We start from the raw sequence: 19,779 nt of genomic DNA, 5'->3' as shown, positions 1-19,779 counted from the left end.
CATCAACTATTTGTTAGGGTTCAACAACCAGAATATATAAAGAACTTCTACAACTTAACAACAAAAAGACTCAAGCAAAAAAAAAAAAAAAAAAAGGGCAAAGGACTTGAAGAGACATTTCACCCAGGAAGAAACACAAATGGCCAATAAGCTCATGAGAAGACACCCAAGTGTCCTCGGTCATCAGGGAAACACGGATTCAGACCACATGGCTAACCGTCACTAGGATGGTACGAGGCATCAGAACCCTCATCCACCAATGTGGGGCTAGAACACGGTGTGGCCACCTGAATTCACTCGTCACTTAACTGTACACTGAAAAAGGGCTGAAAAGGCAATTTTTACAATGTGTGTATGTGTGTTCAACACATTCAAGCAGGAAATCGAACGAGTTTGACTCATGTACAAACTGTGTGGGAAAATGAGCCGGAGGCTGGCCACCTTACTGTCTCCCCACAGTCGCTCCCTCACCCACCTCCTCAGCACGCTGGGCCTCAGTATACTTGTCCAGGTAAGTGCCCTCCAGCACGGAGCCCACGATGGTCAGTCCCTTGCCAGCCTTCAGCTGGGTGGTGAAGGAGAGCAACCGTGGGTGCTTCACAGCCTGTTCCTCGTCTAGGCTCAATATCACCAGCACCTGAGGCCTGGGGGCGGGGTCACAGGGCACGGTCAGCACAGGAGAGCCAGCATGGGGGGTCAGCTTGGGGCGGTCAGCACACTGACATCATGGCTGATGATCAGCATGGTGGGCAGCCAGCACAGCAGTGGGCCAGAGTGTCCATGCATCAATTGGCTCACGTGGGGCATCTGCTCATGAGGGACCCATGTTGACTGATACTGCGTCATACAGCAGATGACCGATTACCTCAGGGCTGTGCTTAGCAGGGAGGCACTGCCCAGTGGACTAGGGGCTGCAGTGTAGAACCATGCCCTGACTGTAAAGGGGAAATAGCCCAGAAGAAAGGTATTGGGCCGAGTTCCCCACAGATTGTTTAATGAGGTGGGCAATGGTCCAAGGTCACAAACTGGCCGTTTCAGTTAACGACACTAGGGTCAGCAAAGGCCCTTGGGCACACTCACCTCCAGTTCTTGGTATGCGGGGGACCGTGCTCCACACGGAGCAGCGCATAGCGGGCGGCGTTCAGCGACAGACCCCGGATGCCATCACCCCATTCCTTCTCAGCCCTGCCAGGGTGACAATACAGTGATACTTTACAATGGATGGGGCATGGGCCACCAAGCAGGACACAGAGCACCGGGCAGGACACAGACACGCAGCACTGGGCAGGGCACGGAGCACCAGGCAGGGCACAGACACGCAGCACCGGGCAGGGCACGGAGCACCAGGCAGGGCACAGACACGCAGCACCGGGCAGGGCACGGAGCACCAGGCAGGGCATAGAGCACCGCGCGGGACAAGGAGCACAGTATAAGTCACAAAGCACTGCGTGGTACACAGACCCGAACACTGCAGGTCACAGAATGCAGGGAACATGGTACAGACTCAGAAAACCACGCAGGACATGGGACACTGCCCACAACACGGAACATCATGCAGGACACACTGCCCAGGTCAAGGGACACCCCGCACGGCTCCCAGACTGCACCAGGTTCGGTCATCAGCCAGAAGTGGGCTCCAGCTGGGTGGGGCGGCTCACCCGCGGTACTCGATGTACTTGTAGATGCAGCCCGCAATGAGCATGGCGCACAAGGCATAGTACCAGGAACAGATGAACATCAGGGCCAGACACAGGCTCATCCCCAGGAACGACAGTGTCCTGGGGGTGAGGGGCACGCTGTCACCATGCCTGCCCACAACAGGGAGCCGCCGGGTGTGACAGCCCCACCCACCATGCCCCTATCACCACTGACCCACCCACCATGCCTCTAACCCCGCTGACCCGCCCACCACGGCCTCACCCACCATGCCTCTACCCCCATTGACCCACCCACCACGCCCCTACCCCCACTGACCCGCCTGCCCAGGGCTCACTGTGCGGAGGGGCACGGTGTCTGACTGAGACCCCTGGGTGTGTGTGCACCCCGCCCGCCACACCCGCGTCCACAGCGGCCATACCAGTGGTAGTACTTGAAGCGTGGGCGCCAGTTGGGGGTGCGCAGCAGGGTTTGCACAGCGCAGGCCAGGTTGACGAACATGTAGCACATGAGGAAGAACCTGGGGGCGAGGGTGGGTGGGCGTGAGCAGACGGGCGGCTCCGCCTCCCCCATCCCTGGCCCCAGCCATCCCCCGGCACCCTGCCTGCCCTCACATGGACAGAATGGGGGCCACGCTGTCCAGTGAGGCGATGAGAATGCCAATCTCACAGATGAGGGTGGTCAGCAGCAGGGCCCAGGTGGGCTCCCCGTTGGCCTTCCCATGGCCAAATACCTGTGGAGGGGCCAGGTGAGAGAGGATCAATGGCCAGTCATCCCCCAAATGCCTAAACTGCCGAAAGTAAGAAACTGACTTCCATAAAACGTGCGCTCAAAGTGACTCTTAAGACAGGAAGCCACCTGAGCTGGCCAGGACTGGAGGAGGCCCCGCGTGTCAGACATGGAGCTCAGTGGGGGTGCTGTCTGCTCCATGACCCTCAACCCTCAACCCTCAAGACACGGCCCCATAGCCCCACCCACCTGCAGGAAGGGGATAATGCCATCCCGGGCAATGGCCTGCAGTAGGCGAGGGGCCCCGGTCAGACTCTGCAGGCCGGCACCACAGGTGGAGAAAAAGGAGCCGATGATGATGACCCAGGGGGAGGGCCAGGCCAGCATGCCGATGACCAGCTTGCCTTGTAGGGCCTCCCCAAACCTGCAGACGGTGTTGGGGTCAGCTGGAGCAGATATGGCAGGGCCTGCCACGAGGTACAGGGGATTCGGGGTAACCCATCAGCACCCAGTGTCTGCCCACCCTGCTAGGGTGCCCCCAGCCTCGAACTCTCCATACTCACCAGTCAGCGCTCTGCTCCCTTCCCCCCTGCCCTTTCCACACCCACTTTTGGCCCTCTGTCCCAGGTGGCCTTGGTGGTCCTGCAGTGACCTCCTTAGGGATCCAGTGAGGAAAAAAAAAAGCCTCTAGGGAACTCTTAGAACCTTCCTGTCTCCTCTGGTCCACCACCACCAACCCCCCACCCCACCCCACCCCCGACTTCACGGTGTCCTCTCCCATGGGGGTTGTCTCAACTCTGAAATCTGCATAGATCGAGTCCACTATGGAGGTCAGACTGCTGGCCTTCCTGATGTCCATCCACCAAGTATGGGGCCCACAACCCCCATGTCTGCAGAAAGCCCGGGACCCCCTGGGCCTTGGTGTTAAGGAGGGCTTGTAGGCTGGAGACCCCATTCTGCCACTAGCCAGCCCCCTGCCTATGGACCCTTCGGCACTGAAGGGCACCTGGGCTTGAGGGGCATGCTGGAACCTGAACTGAAAAAGGCAACCAGGAAACCAAGGGGCTGGGGGTACAAGACCTCCACAAGGGTGCCAGGAAGTTAAAAATGGAGACGGAAGTAGACATACTTATCACGTAAAACCACGCCTTCAATGCACGCCCCGAACAGCACAATGCACGACAAGTCTGGGTTTTCGTTAGGGAATGAGACGGTGCCTGTGAGCGAATGGGGTCATGCTCCCCGTCCTGGTGCCCTGTGGGGTCCCTGCTCTGACTCCAAACCGGTGAACGCGCGTGCGCACACATACACACACTGTGGGGTCCTTGCTCTGATCCCATCCCGGTGCCCCCCTGCGGGGTCCCATCCTCATCACACCTTTATCACTGCCCTAGACACACAAAACAGGAAGTACAGTGTGGTCCCAGCGAGGACTGGACAGGATGGACAGACGGACGTTTCCAAGAACAGAAGCTCCCCAGGGAAATGCAAACGGTAGGGTGCCAAGTGACAAAAGCAAGTGTGACTTTCGTTACCAGCAAGACTTATCGGCTGACCACCTGCAACCAGGCAGGACAGGAGGACGTGTGGAAGGAGCTGGACCCCTGGGAACGCTCCCATGCAACCCCGGTCAATTTTAGCCAATTCTAAATAGATGAGGCTTTCTGCTCCTGTAAAGATTTATAGCCTCGGAAACCCTGTACAGGGTCGCTATGGGTCGGAACCGACTCGATGGCACATAACGACAGCAACAAATATAAAATCTATAGGACATAAGGAGGTCAGCGGTCAGATGGGGCAGGAACGGGCAGAGCCTCGCCCTGCCCCGCCCACCCTCACAGACTGATCACCCCGCCCACTCTCAAGGCCCGCCCACCCCACAAGGATACAGATGAAGGAGGTGGTCACAATGGCCAGGATGGTGCCCGTGGGGATAGACTTCTGAGCATCCCTGAGGTCCCCTGAGCGGTTGGAGCCGGCCATGATGCCTGTGGGAGAGACAGACACATGGGCAGTCAGCCCCGGGCCACAGCATTGTGCTCCGTGGTGGGCGGGCCTGTAGTCAAACTGCTCCTAACGCTCCTCCCTGCACGCCGGCAGGGCCCCCACTTTCCTCTCTAGCCAAACAAGAGAGAAAATGGGGAGCAGTGATGAGGACGAGAGTCAGAGCCGCGACAAGGGCAGAGACACAGAGACACGGAGATACAGGCGGAGAGAAAAGAGACACAGACAGGAGGCAGTGGGAGACAGACAGGCAGACAGGCAGGCAGTGGGGCCTCACCAGTCACCGAGGGGAAGTAGATGCCGACCAGCAAGGTAAAGTGTGTCATGATGTCTGTCAGCACGTACGGCAGCCCGGCGGTCCTGCTCTCATCAGACGCGGGGACTGAGGCCACAGCCTTCTTCTCCACAAACGCGCCCTTGTCCAGGTATGTGCTCCACAGGTTATCTGTCAGGAACACGCGGCCATGAGACGGTCCTCCTGGGGTCCCGACCTCCCACCCGGTGGGCACAGCCCCCAGCTGAGTGTCGGTGTGGCTCCAGTTTCGAACACCAGACGATTCAGCCTAAGCAAACCCGAGCCTGACCCAGGGCTACAGCCTGGCTTCGTGCCTAGCGAGCCACAGGGTCCTGAGGGTCGGCCAAGTTCCTATGGGAATACCCCCCCACAGGCCCACTCGGAAGGCCTGTGCCACAAAGAAGCCCCCGCCGCCGCCCCCATCCCTCTCGGCCCCTGCACTGCAAATGGCCCCTCCTCTGGGTCCGACCCCCGACTTGCAGCAGCAGAGAACTAAGAATCCCAGGGGTCCCAGCTGGGGGTCAGGACAAGTCGCTGGACACCAGGAGCGCATGGAGTAAGACAGCCACACAGCACCCCAGAACGTGGCCTCCCTGCCCTACCCTTGCAGGTGGGAAAGGTGGGCACGTTCTTCATGAGGGCTGCAGAGCTTCAACAGAAATACCCCAATGTTACAGATGTCTCTAATGACACAGCAACCCCACATACTGAGTAGCGGGCTGGGCACTAGCCGCTCCACCCACCCCACCTCTGCTCCCTACAGCTTCCAAGGAGTCAGACGCACACACCCAGCTCCTCCGAGAAGCCCCCCACAGCTCTCCCTGGCTGTCTGCACACTTGGGGGCCCCAGGGGCTCTTGACGCACACACAGAGGCCTGAGCCACATCCAAGACGCTAACAGCACCAGGTGGCACCACTAGACCCTCCCCCGCAGGACCCCAGGACCCTGGCTCTCCCAGCTAGCACGGCCCCACCCCACCCCGGCTAGGCTCCGGCTCACCAAGGACGACGCCACTGGCCACGCCAGGAATGCCCTGGATGATGGTCAAGTTGTTCTGGGAGAAGTACTCGTCACAGGAGCCGTCGGAGGCGGAGCCGTTGCAGAAGAGGCCCCAGAGCGCCGTGGGTGCCGTGCCATTGGGGCTGCTGTGCGTCTTGGCGCAGATGTCGAAGCTGCGCCGTGACAGTGTGCGGTTCCCGAGCAGGCAGACCCTGGGGCGCGAGGATAGGTGTTTTCCCGGGGCCCATGGCACCGCTGCTGCCCACCATGACACACACACACACACACACACACACACACACACACACACACGGGCAGCGGAGGCAGAATCTGGGGCGGCACTCACGGGATGTCGGGTGGGTCAAAGGCGGTCTTGATGACGCCAGCGTAGATGGCTAGGATGGACAGCACCACACAGGCCAGGAAGACCAGGGCCAGCTTATTAACGTACTTGACACCCACGAAGACCACAGCAGCCATGAGCACCAGGGTGCACGTGCCGTAGACTCGCATGTTGTGCAGCATGGCAGTCGTCTCCCCGCCCACCTCCTCGGCCCGGAACACTGCTGCGCTCGGCGAGATGTAGGTCTGGGGGGCAGAGTGGGGCTGAGCGAGGGCCCTCCAGACTCTCCACAAGGACACTAAGGGTCCTCTCTGGACGTGGGTCACAGAAGTGGAGGGCAGAGACGGAGCCGCAGCACGCAGAGCCGACACAAACAGGAACACAACTCTAGAGCACAGGAGCAAGGCTGCTCCGGGACAGTGCGTTACTTACTGGGCTGCTCACCACAAGGTCGGCGGTTCAAGCCCACCAACCACACCAAGGGAGAAAGATGAAGCCGTCGGCTCCCATAAAAGATTTCGTCTCAGAAACCCTACGGAGCATTTCTAGTCTGTCCTAGAGGGTCGCCAGGGGCCAGAATCAGCTAGATGGCGGCAGTGGGTTAGGGTTTGGGTTCAGCACCAGCCAAGCACACTTCTCGGCCCCTCTCACTGAGCCGCTGCCACACTGACAGAGACCCAGGCAGGGACACCCCGTCACACCACCCTCAGGGACTGCAGAGGTCCTCTGTCCTCGGGGGCACGTCTCCTCAGGCTCCCTCTCAGAGCTGACCGCCCAACCTGCCCTGGCGTGTGCTTATAGCTCCCAGAGCCCCTGACTGCCGGCCATGCCACACCGCCAGGAGACACCCCTGCTCAGGATGACTTCCTCTTGGGAGGGATCTAGATAGTGGTGTGCAGACACAGCACCCTGGAAGGTGGCCTTCACGGGAAGTGAGTGCTCCCAGGGCACCCTACCCACCGCTGTCTGCTCCAATCTCCCCAATAGGCACACTCAGTGCTGGTCCCTGCTGCACTCGGGGACACAAGACACCCGTCATGCCTGCTGGTATGAAGCTGCTGCAGTTGGCTAACACATGAACAGACAGTGGGCACCAGGGAGAGGCCCAGAGCTGGACTGCAGCCCCCAGCCACCTACAGGTCTATTTCACTTGTCCTGTCCTGGGGACAGCTCAGACCATGACTCCAGCCAGCTGCCGGTCACAGACAGACTCAGAGCAGGGGAGGCAGACACTGGTGGGATTCCAGGTGTACTGAATGCAGGTTGGAGGGGGGCAGGGAGTGAGTCCATGGCCTTCTCTTTATAGAGATCCTGTTAGGACCCCCTGTCAATAGGCTGGGGGCACCAGACCCCAAAATGTCCCACAGCAACACACTTACCAAGAAGATCTCAATGGTCCCCAAAATGTACATGGCCCCCGCGAATGTGGTGCCCAGGTAGAAGCAGAGCCCGACGGCCCCTCCGAACTCAGGCCCCAGTGACCGGGAGATCATGTAGTAGGAGCCTCCCGCTGTAAGAACAGAACATGAGATGGTGGGTGGGTGCTCAGCCCCCCATGGTCCCCAGACAAGGACTGAGGAAGACAGCTGACCAAAATTCGAATGTGTCTTCAAATCCCATGTCCACACTGACATCCCTAAGTGAGGACCCTCATCACAGACACACACGCAGAGAGATTCAGGGAGGATGCTTCATAGTGTAACCTCAGCAAGGGAAGATTCTGGTCCAGTCATCAGCAGGGCAATGGGACTTGAAGTAGAAGGCCCGGCCCCCTCCCAGGGCAGCCCAGACAGGCACCAACATGGGGTAAAGGTGAGTGACCTGCAGTTCACATTGTACTCCCCTCACCTGGGCCCCTGCCTCACCTGCTCCCCCCCCCCCCACCTGGGGACTCTCACCTGAGCCCCTGCCTCACCTGGGACCACACCGTTGGTGGCGATGGCGCTCATGGAGATGGCGGTCAGTGTGGTCTGTGGGAAGAAGAGATCTGTGTCCTGGGGGGCTGGAGGCTGGGGTCAGCACGTACTTGCTGCCGGGGGCACTGAGCGTTCTCTGGGGGAGTTGCTCCTGGGCTCTTAAGTCTTCCCTCAGAACCCTCCCCGCCCCCTTGCAGGCCCCCTGAGAGGACCACACTCAGCTCCTACCAGACCTCTGACTCCGTTCCACCCCTAAGCCCCAGTGCCCTCTCAGTGCAGGAAGCTGGTCAGCCCATGGGTGCTGGGGGACCCATCCAGGTGCCTGCCTCTCCTGTAAGGTAACCACAAGAGGGCACCTTCCACACACAGGGGAGCATGAGCTCCTCAAACAGCCAGGTAAATGCTGCCGCCATCAGGTGTGGAGCCCCTGACTCTAAGGAGACGAACGTGTGTTAGAACGCAGAGACTCCCACAAGAGAAGCTCAGACTAATCTATGATCAGGAGGTAATGAACTGAAAGTTCAAGGACAGACGGGACCCAGGGTGAGAGGCAGCTGGTCCCTGGGGGGCTTGTAGCCAGCTCCCCCGTCCCCACTCACACAGGTGCAGCACAGAGACACGATGAGCAGGGATTCGAGCACCCCTGCCACCCCGACAATCCAGGTCAAACGCAGGAAGAGGATGACGCCCAGGATGTTCTGCAGGCAGGGCAGGTAGACGCCAATGAAGGTGCCCATGTGCGGGGTCTGCAAAAGATCAAGGGGGGCCGGCTGAAGGACTCACTCACAGGTCAGGGGCTTCATGCACACCTGTCCCAGACACATGGGACGCACAGGGAACCCCAGGTCAGGGGTCCACACCATGGCCTCCTAAACCACTGGACGGCAGCTCAGGTGCAAAGAGCAGAAAGAGGTGAAGCGCAACAACTCGAGTCTCCGCACCGTCCAGGTGCTGCGTCAGCTCCCTCTTGTGACCAAAGCTTTCAGCGGCCACAAGGGGCTTGGCAGCCTGCAGTGGAGGCAGGATGGAGGAATTGTGGGTGCAGCCGCCCAGGCTCAGCCATCACGGGAGACGGTCCCCTTTCAGAAGACCCCACACCTTCATCCAATCACACACTGGCCAGGATTCCACCCAGTGGTCAGTCCTAGACACGAGTCCCTCAAGGGACCACTCAGAAGGGGTGAGGGTCAGGAACTGAGACGCCCCAGCCCCTAACCCTGTGGGAGGACTCAGGGCTCAATTTGGCTCTCACCAGAGACACAGGGGAGGGGGTTCTGCAGCAGCTAGAAGGTACTGGGTGCAGTACTGGGGGGGGGCAGGGACTGTATACATGCCCCTCCCTGTGTGAATACCCTGTGCTGGACGGTGGGCAGGGACCATATATGCAATCCTCCCAGTGTGAGCCCTGTGTGCTGGGGGGGGGGGCTCGGAGGGTGGGGCTATACACACCCCTTCTGTGTGTGTGTGCGCACGCGCGCTGGCTGGCCAGCGGGCAGGGTCAGCAGGGTCAGTACCTTGGCCTCCCGGCGGCGGCTGTCCTCATCCTCCTCGTGCTCCACCACGCCCTGGCTCAGGTTGGTGTAGTTGGCCAGCTTGTTGAGTAGGGATGACACCATGGGGTTGCTGTCCATCTCCTCCTGCAGAGGGGTGGGGCACGGACCACTGATGACCGAGCAACAGTCATCTGAAGCCCCAACTTCATGTCTCAGGATCCACTGGGACCCCCGCCCCCAAGGGCACAGTCAGGTCAAGGGTCCCCTCGGGGCTCCTCAGACCAGGAGGCCGTACAAGGACGGGGTGCCCAACGAAGTCTGCATGGGCCTCCAAGCCCTCACCTGCTGCCCTGGTTCACCAGGACAAGTGAACGTCCTACGCACACTCTGATAGCCCAGCCACTACCTTCTGGGAGGAAGGGCGTTACCTCAAAAAGGGCCATGTTCTTTCCTTCAAAGAAGTTCTCCCGGTCCATATCCACATTATTGATGAAAGGGCTAGCTTCCCTGGGGGTCCCATCTCCTGCTGGGAGAACAAAGTACCATCAGCTTCAGGACCGGGAAAGAACACAGGCTGATGACCAGGCTCAGAGAACAGGGGACGTGCAAGAAGCGTGGCGGTGTCCAGGCAGGACATCCACATGGACCTCAGTTGGAGGCATGGCTCTGGTAGGGACTCCATAGTAGCCCCTCAGTTTCAGCAAGCTCCCAGAACCCGCAGAACCTCCTTCTGAGACAAGTACTCGCCGGGTGCACAGTCCAGTTCACATTGGGTACACATGCGACGGATCAGGTGCATAGACTACCCAAGTGGGGTACACAACCAACTCGAGCGGAATCCACAGCGGACCTGGCTAGGCATTACAGTCCATTCCTGTCAGGTACACGGCCGACCCTTGCTGAGTACAGCCTATTGGCCTATACTGGGCTCATCACGTTACTCTGGGGGCAGGGAAGCCCTGGTCCCCAGGATGCAGGCACAGCCTCCGGTTGTGTGTAGCGCTGAGTCTGTACTGTTGAATCATGGGCACTCATCTCACATACACTTTCTCCTTAACTAAACAGATCAGGTCTCTCAAGCTTAGGGTATTCCAACAGCAAAGCCACCAGCAGAAAACACAAACGTGCAAAACGTGGCACGAAAGGGCCCTAGTCTGCAGGATGAGAGCTAACCCCTGGCTCAGGCTGCAGTGACCACGGGAGCGCCCGCCAGAGGACAGACTCTGGGGTCACAGTTGGACTTTCACAAGCAGTTGAGTGTGCAGGGCGGAACCTGTGAATCGTAGTACTGCCTGCAGCCCGGACACAAAACACTTATTAAAGAGCGCCCGGAATCCGCGCTACTCCACGAGTCCCTTCCGGCTTCAGAAACCTTTGATTCGTGTAAAAATAAAATCGTGTAAAGCGCTCCAATCCATGGCGACTACTAATAGGACCTGGTGAGCCGGCATTCTAACGGCTGAACTCAGACCGTAAAGGGATCGCAAATGACACGGACCACACGGAGCATGCGCACACGTCTCCCCCTCCCCCCCCACGGAGCATGCGCCCTACAGACGCCGAGCTCTTTCAGGAACCAAAGCTGAACAGGGGCTGGAGTCAGCGCGCACTCCGCGACCCCCGGCCCCAGCCCCCGAGTTCTGCGGGGCCGCCTGGTTGCTGGGGGCCCCACCTACAGAGGGGGCCGCCCGGCCCACCCCGGCCCCAACACAGCCCCCTACTGGCCCCATATCCGTCCCTCAAAGCCCTGCGGATGGACATGCAGCCGGGGGTCCCCTTGACCCATCCCCACCGTCTCAGACACGAGCCTCCAGGGGCTCTGGCTGGGGCCTGGCTCCGGGACTGAGCCTCAGAAATTATTCAGGAGCCGCCTCCTGCTCTGAAACGTGAACCCCAGGCCGTAGCCACACGCTCTCGGGACCTGCAGAGGATGGAATGTCCCCCCAAACGTGGACTGGAGTCTTAGTCCCCCCAGCCAGCACTGGGGTCCTACGTGGATGCAGGGGTCTCATGATGAACCTAAGTCCCTAACCTCACGCTACTGAGTGGTATCCCTTAAAAAGAGGAGGGCCCAGGGGGGCAGTGGAACCGCCCACCAGAGGACACCTGAGTGTCCGTCAACCCCTCTTCTAAAGAGCGCTCCCCTTTGGGGGCTCTCGTTAGCCTTGGGACCACCTCTCCCCAACCCCATGGCCGGCACACAAGCATAGCAGGAGGCTGGGGCTGGGGGACCAAGCTCCAAGGCTGGTGGGTGGTCTCGAAGCAGCTAAGCAGACAACCTGAGGGTCCCCAAAGGCTTCCTGTCCCCAGTCCCACCTGCTGCCTCCAGCCTCCACCCCTTTGGGACAGACGGTTACTGAGCTGGCCCATGTCCTCAGAGCTACCTAAGACACATACACACACACACAATGTGGTGATCTTGGTGCCATCAGTGTGCCCACCTCACTTTCTCAGGCATCACTAAGGGCCCTGCACCACTCACAGGGCACGTCCTTCTGGGTGGGCCCTGCTGCGGGGAGGAGCAGGAGAGATGCTCAGGAGTGGTGGGCACGGGCCACAGGGGCAACCCAAAGTGTTCCCAGAACTGCCCATGTCTGCAACACCCAAAGCTTCAGGACAGTAGCAATGAAGTAACAAGGGGTCCTGGTTGTGCAGTGGGCTAAGCATTGTACGGCTAACCATGAGGTTAGTGGCTAAAACCCATCAACTGCTCCTTGGAAGAAAAGAGAGGCTGTGTTGTGTGCTCCCCTAAAGACTGACAGTCTGGGAAACCCTAACACGGTTGTACACTTGGCAACTAACCACCCAGCAGTGGCACCACAGAAGAAAGTCCTGGTAATTGCTCCCACGAAGAGGAGAAAACACTATGTGAACACTGTGTGTGGTCCTACCCTGACACACGCTGGGTGTCCATGAGTCAGCCCCAACTCAACGGCGGCAGGTACAAAGGAAGGATCTGAAAGTCCACTGGACAAGAAAAAGTCCACTGGACAAGACAACTAACCGAATTAAAAAATGGGCACACGACATGAACAGACAGCCAACAAACATATGAAGAATGTTCACGCTCATTAGCTATTGTGGTTGTTAAGTGTCGTCGAGTCGGTTCCAACCCACAGTGACCCTGTAAATCTTTACGGGAGCAAGAAAGCCTCATCTTTCTCCCATGGAGCAGTTGGTAGTTTCGAACTACTGGCCTTGTGGTTCACAGACCGATTCATAACCATTACGCTACCAGAGCTCCTCAGAGAGATGCAAATCAAAACAATGAGATGTCATCTCACGCCAGCAACAGCAGAGAAGCAGAGGGCAACAAATGCTGGAAGATGTGGAGAGACTGGGACCTTCCTAACATTGCTGGTGGGAAAGTAAAACAGTTCAAGAACTCTGGAAAAAGGTATGACACCTCTGCAGAAGGTTGGAACTAGGAATACCTTAGGATCCAGCAATTCCTCTGCTTGGTATAGCCACAAGAAATAGGAGCCAGAACTCAAGTAGATATATGCACATCCATGTTTACCATAGCACTGTGCACAATAACAAAAAGATGGAGACAGCCTAAGTGCCCAGCAATGGAAAAGTGAATAAACAAACTTTGGTACATACACAACAATGGAATCTTATGCTACCTTGAAGAATAGTGAAGAAAGCAGCCAAACATAACATGAATGAACCTTGAGGATATTATGTTGAGTGAAATTAGCCAGTCACAAAAGGACACATATTGCATAAGACCATTATTGTAAAAGCTTAAGAAAAGATTCCCATACTAAAAGAAAAATTCTTTGATGTTTACCTGGGGTGGGAGGCACAGGTTAGAGACAGACACATCACAGTTCGGATGTTGGGGAGGGCAATACACAAGAAGGGGGAGACTTAGGGAGGTTTGTATGGACTAAATGGGACAGAGGTAAATAGTGATGTATGCTCAACCTTGGAACAGCAGAGCTCCGTGACACAGGGATTGATTGGGTAAAAGAGGGCAAATAATGCTAAGGGGCTTGACTGTCTTGGTTTTCTTTGCCTGTTGTTGTTGTTGTTGTTGTTGTTGTTGTTGTTGTTAGGTGCCATCGAGTCAGTGCCAACTCATAGCAATCTTATGCACAGCAGAACGAAACACTGACCGATCCTGGGCCAACCTCATTATCGCTGCCACGCTTGAGCCCATTGATGCTGCCACTTGGCCAATCCATCTCGCTGGGGTCTTCCTCTTTTTCTCTGACCCTCCACCTTACCAAACATGACATCCTTCTCTAGCGACTGGTCCCTCCTGACAATATGTCCAAAGTATGAGAGACGAAGTTTGGCCATCCTGACCTCCAAGGTGCACTCTGGCTGCATTTCTTCCAACACAGATCTGTTTGTTCTTTTGGCAGCCCGTGGCACTTTCAATATTCTCCTCCAACACCATAACACAAACGCATAATTTCTTCTCTTCTATGGTCTTCCTTATTTTCTTTGCCTACTATTGTAAAATAGAAATTTAAGTAGGACAGAAAGGAATACTGGGAAATATGACTACAGAAATCTTGTAAGCTGATCTTCAGCCTATAACTGATTGGTGGTGGTGGTGGTGGTGGTTATGTGCCATGGAGTCGGTTCCAACTCATAGCGACCTTGCATAGGTTTCCGAGGCTGTAAGTCTTTACGGGAGCAGAAAGCCTCGTCTTTCTCCCATGGAATAGCTGGTAGTTTCCAACTGCTGATCTTAAGGTTTGTAGCCTGATTCGTACCCACTACACCACCAGAGCTGATTGGAATATGTATAATGGGTACCAGAATTTTCCCAGTGACATAGGCTTCTTGCAAAGCCTTTGGAGTGTATAGGACCTTAGGTGGAACCCTGAGCCCCATCCAGAACATTCTGAGGTCAGACAGTCCCACTTGAAAGGACATGCAGACCTACCTAGAGAAGCTAGAAGAACAGAAGACACTTTTCAAAAGAAAGACCAGCGGTGGGAGCAGGGGAAAGCAGACTGTTTGGCTGTTACAAGAATAAGTCAGCTGTTTACCAAGAAGCCATCAAGGCAGGAACATACGAGCAGGTTTGTAAGCTCGACAGAGCCCACGTTGGTCTACTTATGAGTGGAAGTGGAGTAAGGGCAGCAATGAACATGGGCTGAGTTCCACCACGTTCCATAGACTCCCGTCAACCTTGAGATGAGAGAGGGAAGAGGAAAGGCTGGTTGGTCCTAAGTTTGGGGAGACTTGGGAACTCCTGAGCCATGGACACTGACCTAGCCACTGGGGGCTAAAGATGAGAGTGAAGTGACCAGCTGGTATGAAGTGGGAGGAGGCATGCATGAACTACCACATTTGTAGATACCACCCATGTGACCTGGAGTCCTGGTGTGGTGCTGTGGGTTAATGCGCCAGACTGCAAAGCTATTTGAACTGCATTGCAAGGTCGGCGGTTCAAGCTCACCAGCTGCTCCTCAGAAACTCTATACAGGGTCACTATGGGTCGGAATTGACTGGATGGCACTTAACAACAACAACCCATGCGACCTGGTGTGGCGCTGTGGGTTAATGCATCAGACTGCAGTCTTTTGAACTGCACAGTCTGTGGTTCAAGCTCACCAGCTGCTCCTTGGAAACCCTATACAGCATCGCTATGGGTTAACGGCACATAACAACACCCATTTGACCTAGCTTGGATGACTCAATGATCAGAACTTGACTAGAGGAAGATAAATACATTTGATACAGGAAGCAAGTATAAATTGCTACAGTTTGATGAACTGATCTTTGTTTATGGATGTAGTAGCTCAAAATACCAACTGAGAAGGCACAGAAGTCTGTCATGTTCCTGGCATCCTGTCTTGTCCGGACCCAGACATCTGCCCCCCTCCCTGACCTGCTGAGGGACACCTAACACATCCCCTGGCAAAGGGACCCAAAAGGAACAAAAACAAGGTGCTTGACAGAACACTCCCTGGGGGTTTGAGAAGATAGACAAATACCCCGTATCTAGGTTAGACGGCTATTGAGAATTGGAAGGGCGTTTCAGTGACGTAAGTCCGCCAGGAATAGAGACAAGTATGGGACACAGTGAAGATGAAGAGGACTTGAAGCACTTACTGATGCACAGCAAAGACTACAGGCTTCATCCAGTATGGATTACAGTTCACTGTAAGGAAACGAAACCCCTCACAACTGGACCAGTAACAACATCATGGCAAGCGGAGACCAGACTGAAGGTGCCAGGGATTTCATTTAACCTGGATCCACAGTCAATGCCCACAGAAACAGCACTCAGGAAATCCTGATCGTTATAAGGGCACGAAGTGTAGGATTTGCTGAATGTGGCACTGATGTGTTCTGTAAACCGTCACTCAATTTACAACAAAAAGTGTTTAAAAAAACCAAACAAAAATCATACACGTTACTAGACTGGCCAAATCTGCTGTAAAACACCTCTTTTCTTGAAAGAGCAAAGATGTCAGGATTAAACTGCGCCTGACCAAAACCAAGCTATTTTCAGTCATCTCATAAGCAGGCAAAAACTAGAAAGATCAAAGAAGAATAGATGCCTTTGAGTTATGATGTTGGCAAAGAATATTGAAAGTGCCATGGACTGCCAGATAAACAAACAGATCTGTGTTGGAAGAAGTGCAGCCAGAGTGCTCCTTGGAGGCCAGGATGGCCAGACTCTGTCTCTCATACTTCAGACATATTGTCAGGAGGGAGCAGGCCCTGGAGAAGGACATCATGCTTGTAAGGTGGAGGGTTGGAGAAAAAGAGGAAGACCCCCAGTGAGATGGACTGGCACAGGGGCAGCACCAATGGACTCAAGTGTAACATCAGTTGTGAGGCTGGCCCAGGACCGGACAGGGTTTCGTTCTGTTGTGCATGGGTGTTATCTCAACAGCACCAAACAACAACAAAGACAACCACAAGCAGACAGAAGCTAGTCTCTCATAGGCAGATGTGAAATTCCGACCCAAGAGGAGGGTGCTAAGTGAGTTTGTTATAGTTGGGTGTTCACTCGAGGAGTGCAGAAAATCGGGGAAACACAGCAAGAATAGACAGAGGGTGACAATTCCACAACCAGCGTTTAGTAGACACTTCCTATCTGGGAAGTGTTTGGATACCGCCACCCCTCCCACACACACACACACACACACACACACACACACACACACACCGTCAGTCCTTTAAAAGGATATGTTTTTCTCCATGTTTTGAGAAGAGGGTTTACATTTAATCCCTCAACCCTCAGCTGTGCTTTCAAACGTCTGGGTCCTCATCAGAGGCACCAGGGCCCCCGGAGTTTAACCGGGATGTGAGTCAGGGAGGTCTGCTTCTGGGGGGGCCTGATCCAGGCCGACACCCCAAGTCAGCGGGACAGGCTGTCAGCAGGAATCTCCTCAGCTCCCAAGCTCCCAAGCTCTGGGTCTACTGAACCCAGGTGCTCTTGGGAAAACCAAATGCTGCTCCGACAGGAGAGATCTGCCTGCGTTCCACCCTCACACCCTCACCTGGATGAGGTCTTCACTTACTTAACTCTGCACACACGTAAACTGTGGTTTCGGTTCGTTAAGGAGGGATATGGGTCAACTGAACTGGAGCGGTGCTGTAGGAGCCGCACTGGACTGCTAACTACAAGGTTGACGATTCAAACCCACCAGCTGCTCCTCCGAAACCAATGACACTTAACACCGACAGCAACAACATGGGACATTTAAGACTTAACCAAGAAAACCCTGATTGAAAATGCCCACAGGTTAGGGTTCAGGAGAGGGTACACGGAGGTTCGGAGGGACAAGCGAGCTGACTAGGGCTGACCTGAACCCGAGTCCTCACCCTGCCGGCCATCCTAAGCCCTGGGTGTCCTGGTGCTGAGCCCCCCTGGGCCTGGACAATGCCTCACCTGGGCTCTCCTCCCCCTCCTCCTCTGGGGTCTGCTCACTCATGGTCACCAGGGGGCCCACAGGCAGGAGGCCGGTGCGGACACTCTGCAGCCAGGCCTCTGCAGCAGAGATGGAAGGAGGAGGATGCTCAGCAGTGGGGGAAGGAGGGCAGATCAGGTGTCGGTCACTGCCGCCAGGAGACAGGACCAGGACACCTGGCCGTCTGGCGGGAGCACCTGCCAGGGCATGGAGCAGGTCCACAACACCTGGTCACCAGGAGGGCCACCTGGTGGGCACACCTGCTGGGGCAGAGGCAGCCCCAGCCCGGAAGGGGGCAGGGGACAGGCTGGACAAACGTTAACCTTCTCACAGGGAGGGGTCACATCTGCCCACCCAAGGTCAGACACTGAAGCAGTGACAAAGCCGAGACCACAGGGTGAACCCTAACACCAGCCACATGCACATCCTGATTCCCCAGCCCCCAACCCCCAGGACACACTGTCTTCTGGCGCTCTGCAATACACTAAGGGAGGCTGCTCTCCTCCCCGACTCTCCCTCAGATGCTAGTCACCATTCCTATGTGCGCGTGACCACCGCTCCAAGGCAAACTGAGGCGTCAGTGGCGCTCTCTCGCCAGGTGTCCCAGGTGACAGCCTTGAGGGTGCACATGTGTATGCATGTACACACGGGTACTCCTACACATATGTATACATGCACACGAGCACACGTGTACGTGCTAATGTGTATACACAGATACACATGAACAAACTCACAACAGGCACTCCTGCACATATGTACACGTGCACATGACACTGGTGTGTACACATGCATGCACCTGTACCAGCTCACAACACAGGTACTGCTGCACACATGTATCTATGTACATGAGCACACATGTACATACTAATGTGTACATGCACACATGCATAAAGACTCACAGCACAGGTACTCCTAAGCATATGCACACATGCATGCATATGTACCAGCTCACAACAAGGTACTCCTGCACATATGTACATGTGCACATGACTATACTAACAAGTACATATGCATGCACATATACGGACTCACAACACAGGTACTCATGCACATATGTACACATGCACACGAACACGTGTACAGCTGTGAAAACATGTACAGGCTCACAACTCAAGTACTTCTACACATGTGTACACATGCACTGGCACACATATACATGGGAAGGCACCTAATTACATATGCGCACATACAAGGTACACATACATGCCAACACACAAATACCTGTGTGTGCACACATGTATACAGATGCATGTGCACACAAACACGCCCACATATGCATGAGTGCATGTGTATATACATGCACATGCGTACACACTTGCACACACCTTGTAGGAGACCTACCCTTGGAAGCAGAGTGACAGACAGACAACCGCTGACCGCTCAGCCCCTTCCAGCTGAGCCTGGGGCATTGAACAAGGCAATGCCTTTACAAAGCAACCCCCCCACCCTGCTCACAGGGACCACACAAGTGGTGCTACAGACTGAATTGGGTGCCCCCAGCAGAAGCTCCATGCTCAGCTCCCCATGCCTGTAAATGTCACCTTGGCTAGAAATAAAGTGCCTGCTCAGGGCAGTGAAGCAGGCTCCCTCTGAGCACAGCTCTACCCACACACACGGGTTGCCATGAGTCAGGGGCGATCTGAAGGCAACCAGTTACTGGGAAAGTTAGCACACAGTCACACTGGGGTCCTCAGAGAGAAAACTAAGCAACCAAGAAGGACCTTCCCCTGAAGCTGACCCGGAACTGAGAGAAGACACTTCTGTCATCTAAAGCCTCAGGACACCCAATCAGGGCCCAGCAGCCTGTAGGTGCCACCCAAGGCCAGTACCCAGTGGGCAGAGACTGTTACACCAGCGTACACACCCGGGGCAGGGCACAGAGCCATCAAGTTCATAACAATACAGCTAGGTGGCCGCCCAAGGATGTGGCTGAGGTGGGGACGGCCAGGGGCAGTGAAGCCAACCCAACCTGAGGGACTGCAAGGCAGGGTGTTCTAAGGCCCTCAGCCATTGCAACTCAGACCCAACAGAGCTGAGGAGACCTGCTCCTTAAGGTTCCCGATGCTGACGATCTTCACAGTACACAGACTGATTCATCTTTCTCCTCAGGAGTGGCTGGTGGGTTTGAACCACCAACTTGTGGTTAGCACCTGTCACCAGGTGCTAGCGAGGAAAGGGGGAGGGGGAGAGCAGGCAGAAAGGTCTAGAACCATTGGTGCTGTAGATGAGGAAGGGGGAGCAGAGAGGCCACCAGCTCCAGAGCCCCAACTTCTTTGGGGAGTGGTATAGTTGGGACAGAAGAAGGCCAGGGGTCCACACAGGATATGGTGGCGAGAGGGGTTGCCAAGCCTAGCTCTAGCTCTCTAGTCAAAATCAACAAAATCCAGAGTGTCCTAAAGCCTCCCAAGAGCCCCTGGGGGGCCAACACGGGTAGAAGTGTGAGTCTGCCCA

General features: G+C 55.9%; 1 protein-coding gene across 1 annotated transcript in view; it reads right to left on the bottom strand.

The window, feature by feature from the left end:
- Window positions 1-19,779, bottom strand: part of SLC12A7 (solute carrier family 12 (potassium/chloride transporter), member 7) — a 58,961-nt gene that overhangs the window by 16,687 nt on the left and 22,495 nt on the right. The window contains exons 2-17 of the mRNA XM_006876901.1: window positions 9,865-9,959; window positions 9,458-9,580; window positions 8,543-8,689; window positions 7,943-7,997; window positions 7,407-7,537; window positions 6,031-6,272; window positions 5,685-5,896; window positions 4,667-4,834; window positions 4,275-4,373; window positions 3,515-3,572; window positions 2,635-2,809; window positions 2,271-2,389; window positions 2,078-2,176; window positions 1,659-1,778; window positions 1,081-1,185; window positions 476-644 (exon numbers count right to left, since the gene is read on the bottom strand). Coding sequence (XP_006876963.1) covers window positions 476-644; window positions 1,081-1,185; window positions 1,659-1,778; window positions 2,078-2,176; window positions 2,271-2,389; window positions 2,635-2,809; window positions 3,515-3,572; window positions 4,275-4,373; window positions 4,667-4,834; window positions 5,685-5,896; window positions 6,031-6,272; window positions 7,407-7,537; window positions 7,943-7,997; window positions 8,543-8,689; window positions 9,458-9,580; window positions 9,865-9,959 — 2,117 coding nt within the window. The remainder of the gene's footprint in view (window positions 1-475; window positions 645-1,080; window positions 1,186-1,658; window positions 1,779-2,077; window positions 2,177-2,270; window positions 2,390-2,634; window positions 2,810-3,514; window positions 3,573-4,274; window positions 4,374-4,666; window positions 4,835-5,684; window positions 5,897-6,030; window positions 6,273-7,406; window positions 7,538-7,942; window positions 7,998-8,542; window positions 8,690-9,457; window positions 9,581-9,864; window positions 9,960-19,779) is intronic.

Source organism: Chrysochloris asiatica, unplaced genomic scaffold, assembly GCF_000296735.1.
Source record: "Chrysochloris asiatica unplaced genomic scaffold, ChrAsi1.0 scaffold00424, whole genome shotgun sequence".
NCBI classification, from domain to species: Eukaryota; Metazoa; Chordata; class Mammalia; order Afrosoricida; family Chrysochloridae; genus Chrysochloris; species Chrysochloris asiatica.
This window is presented reverse-complemented; position numbering and strand designations above follow the sequence as displayed.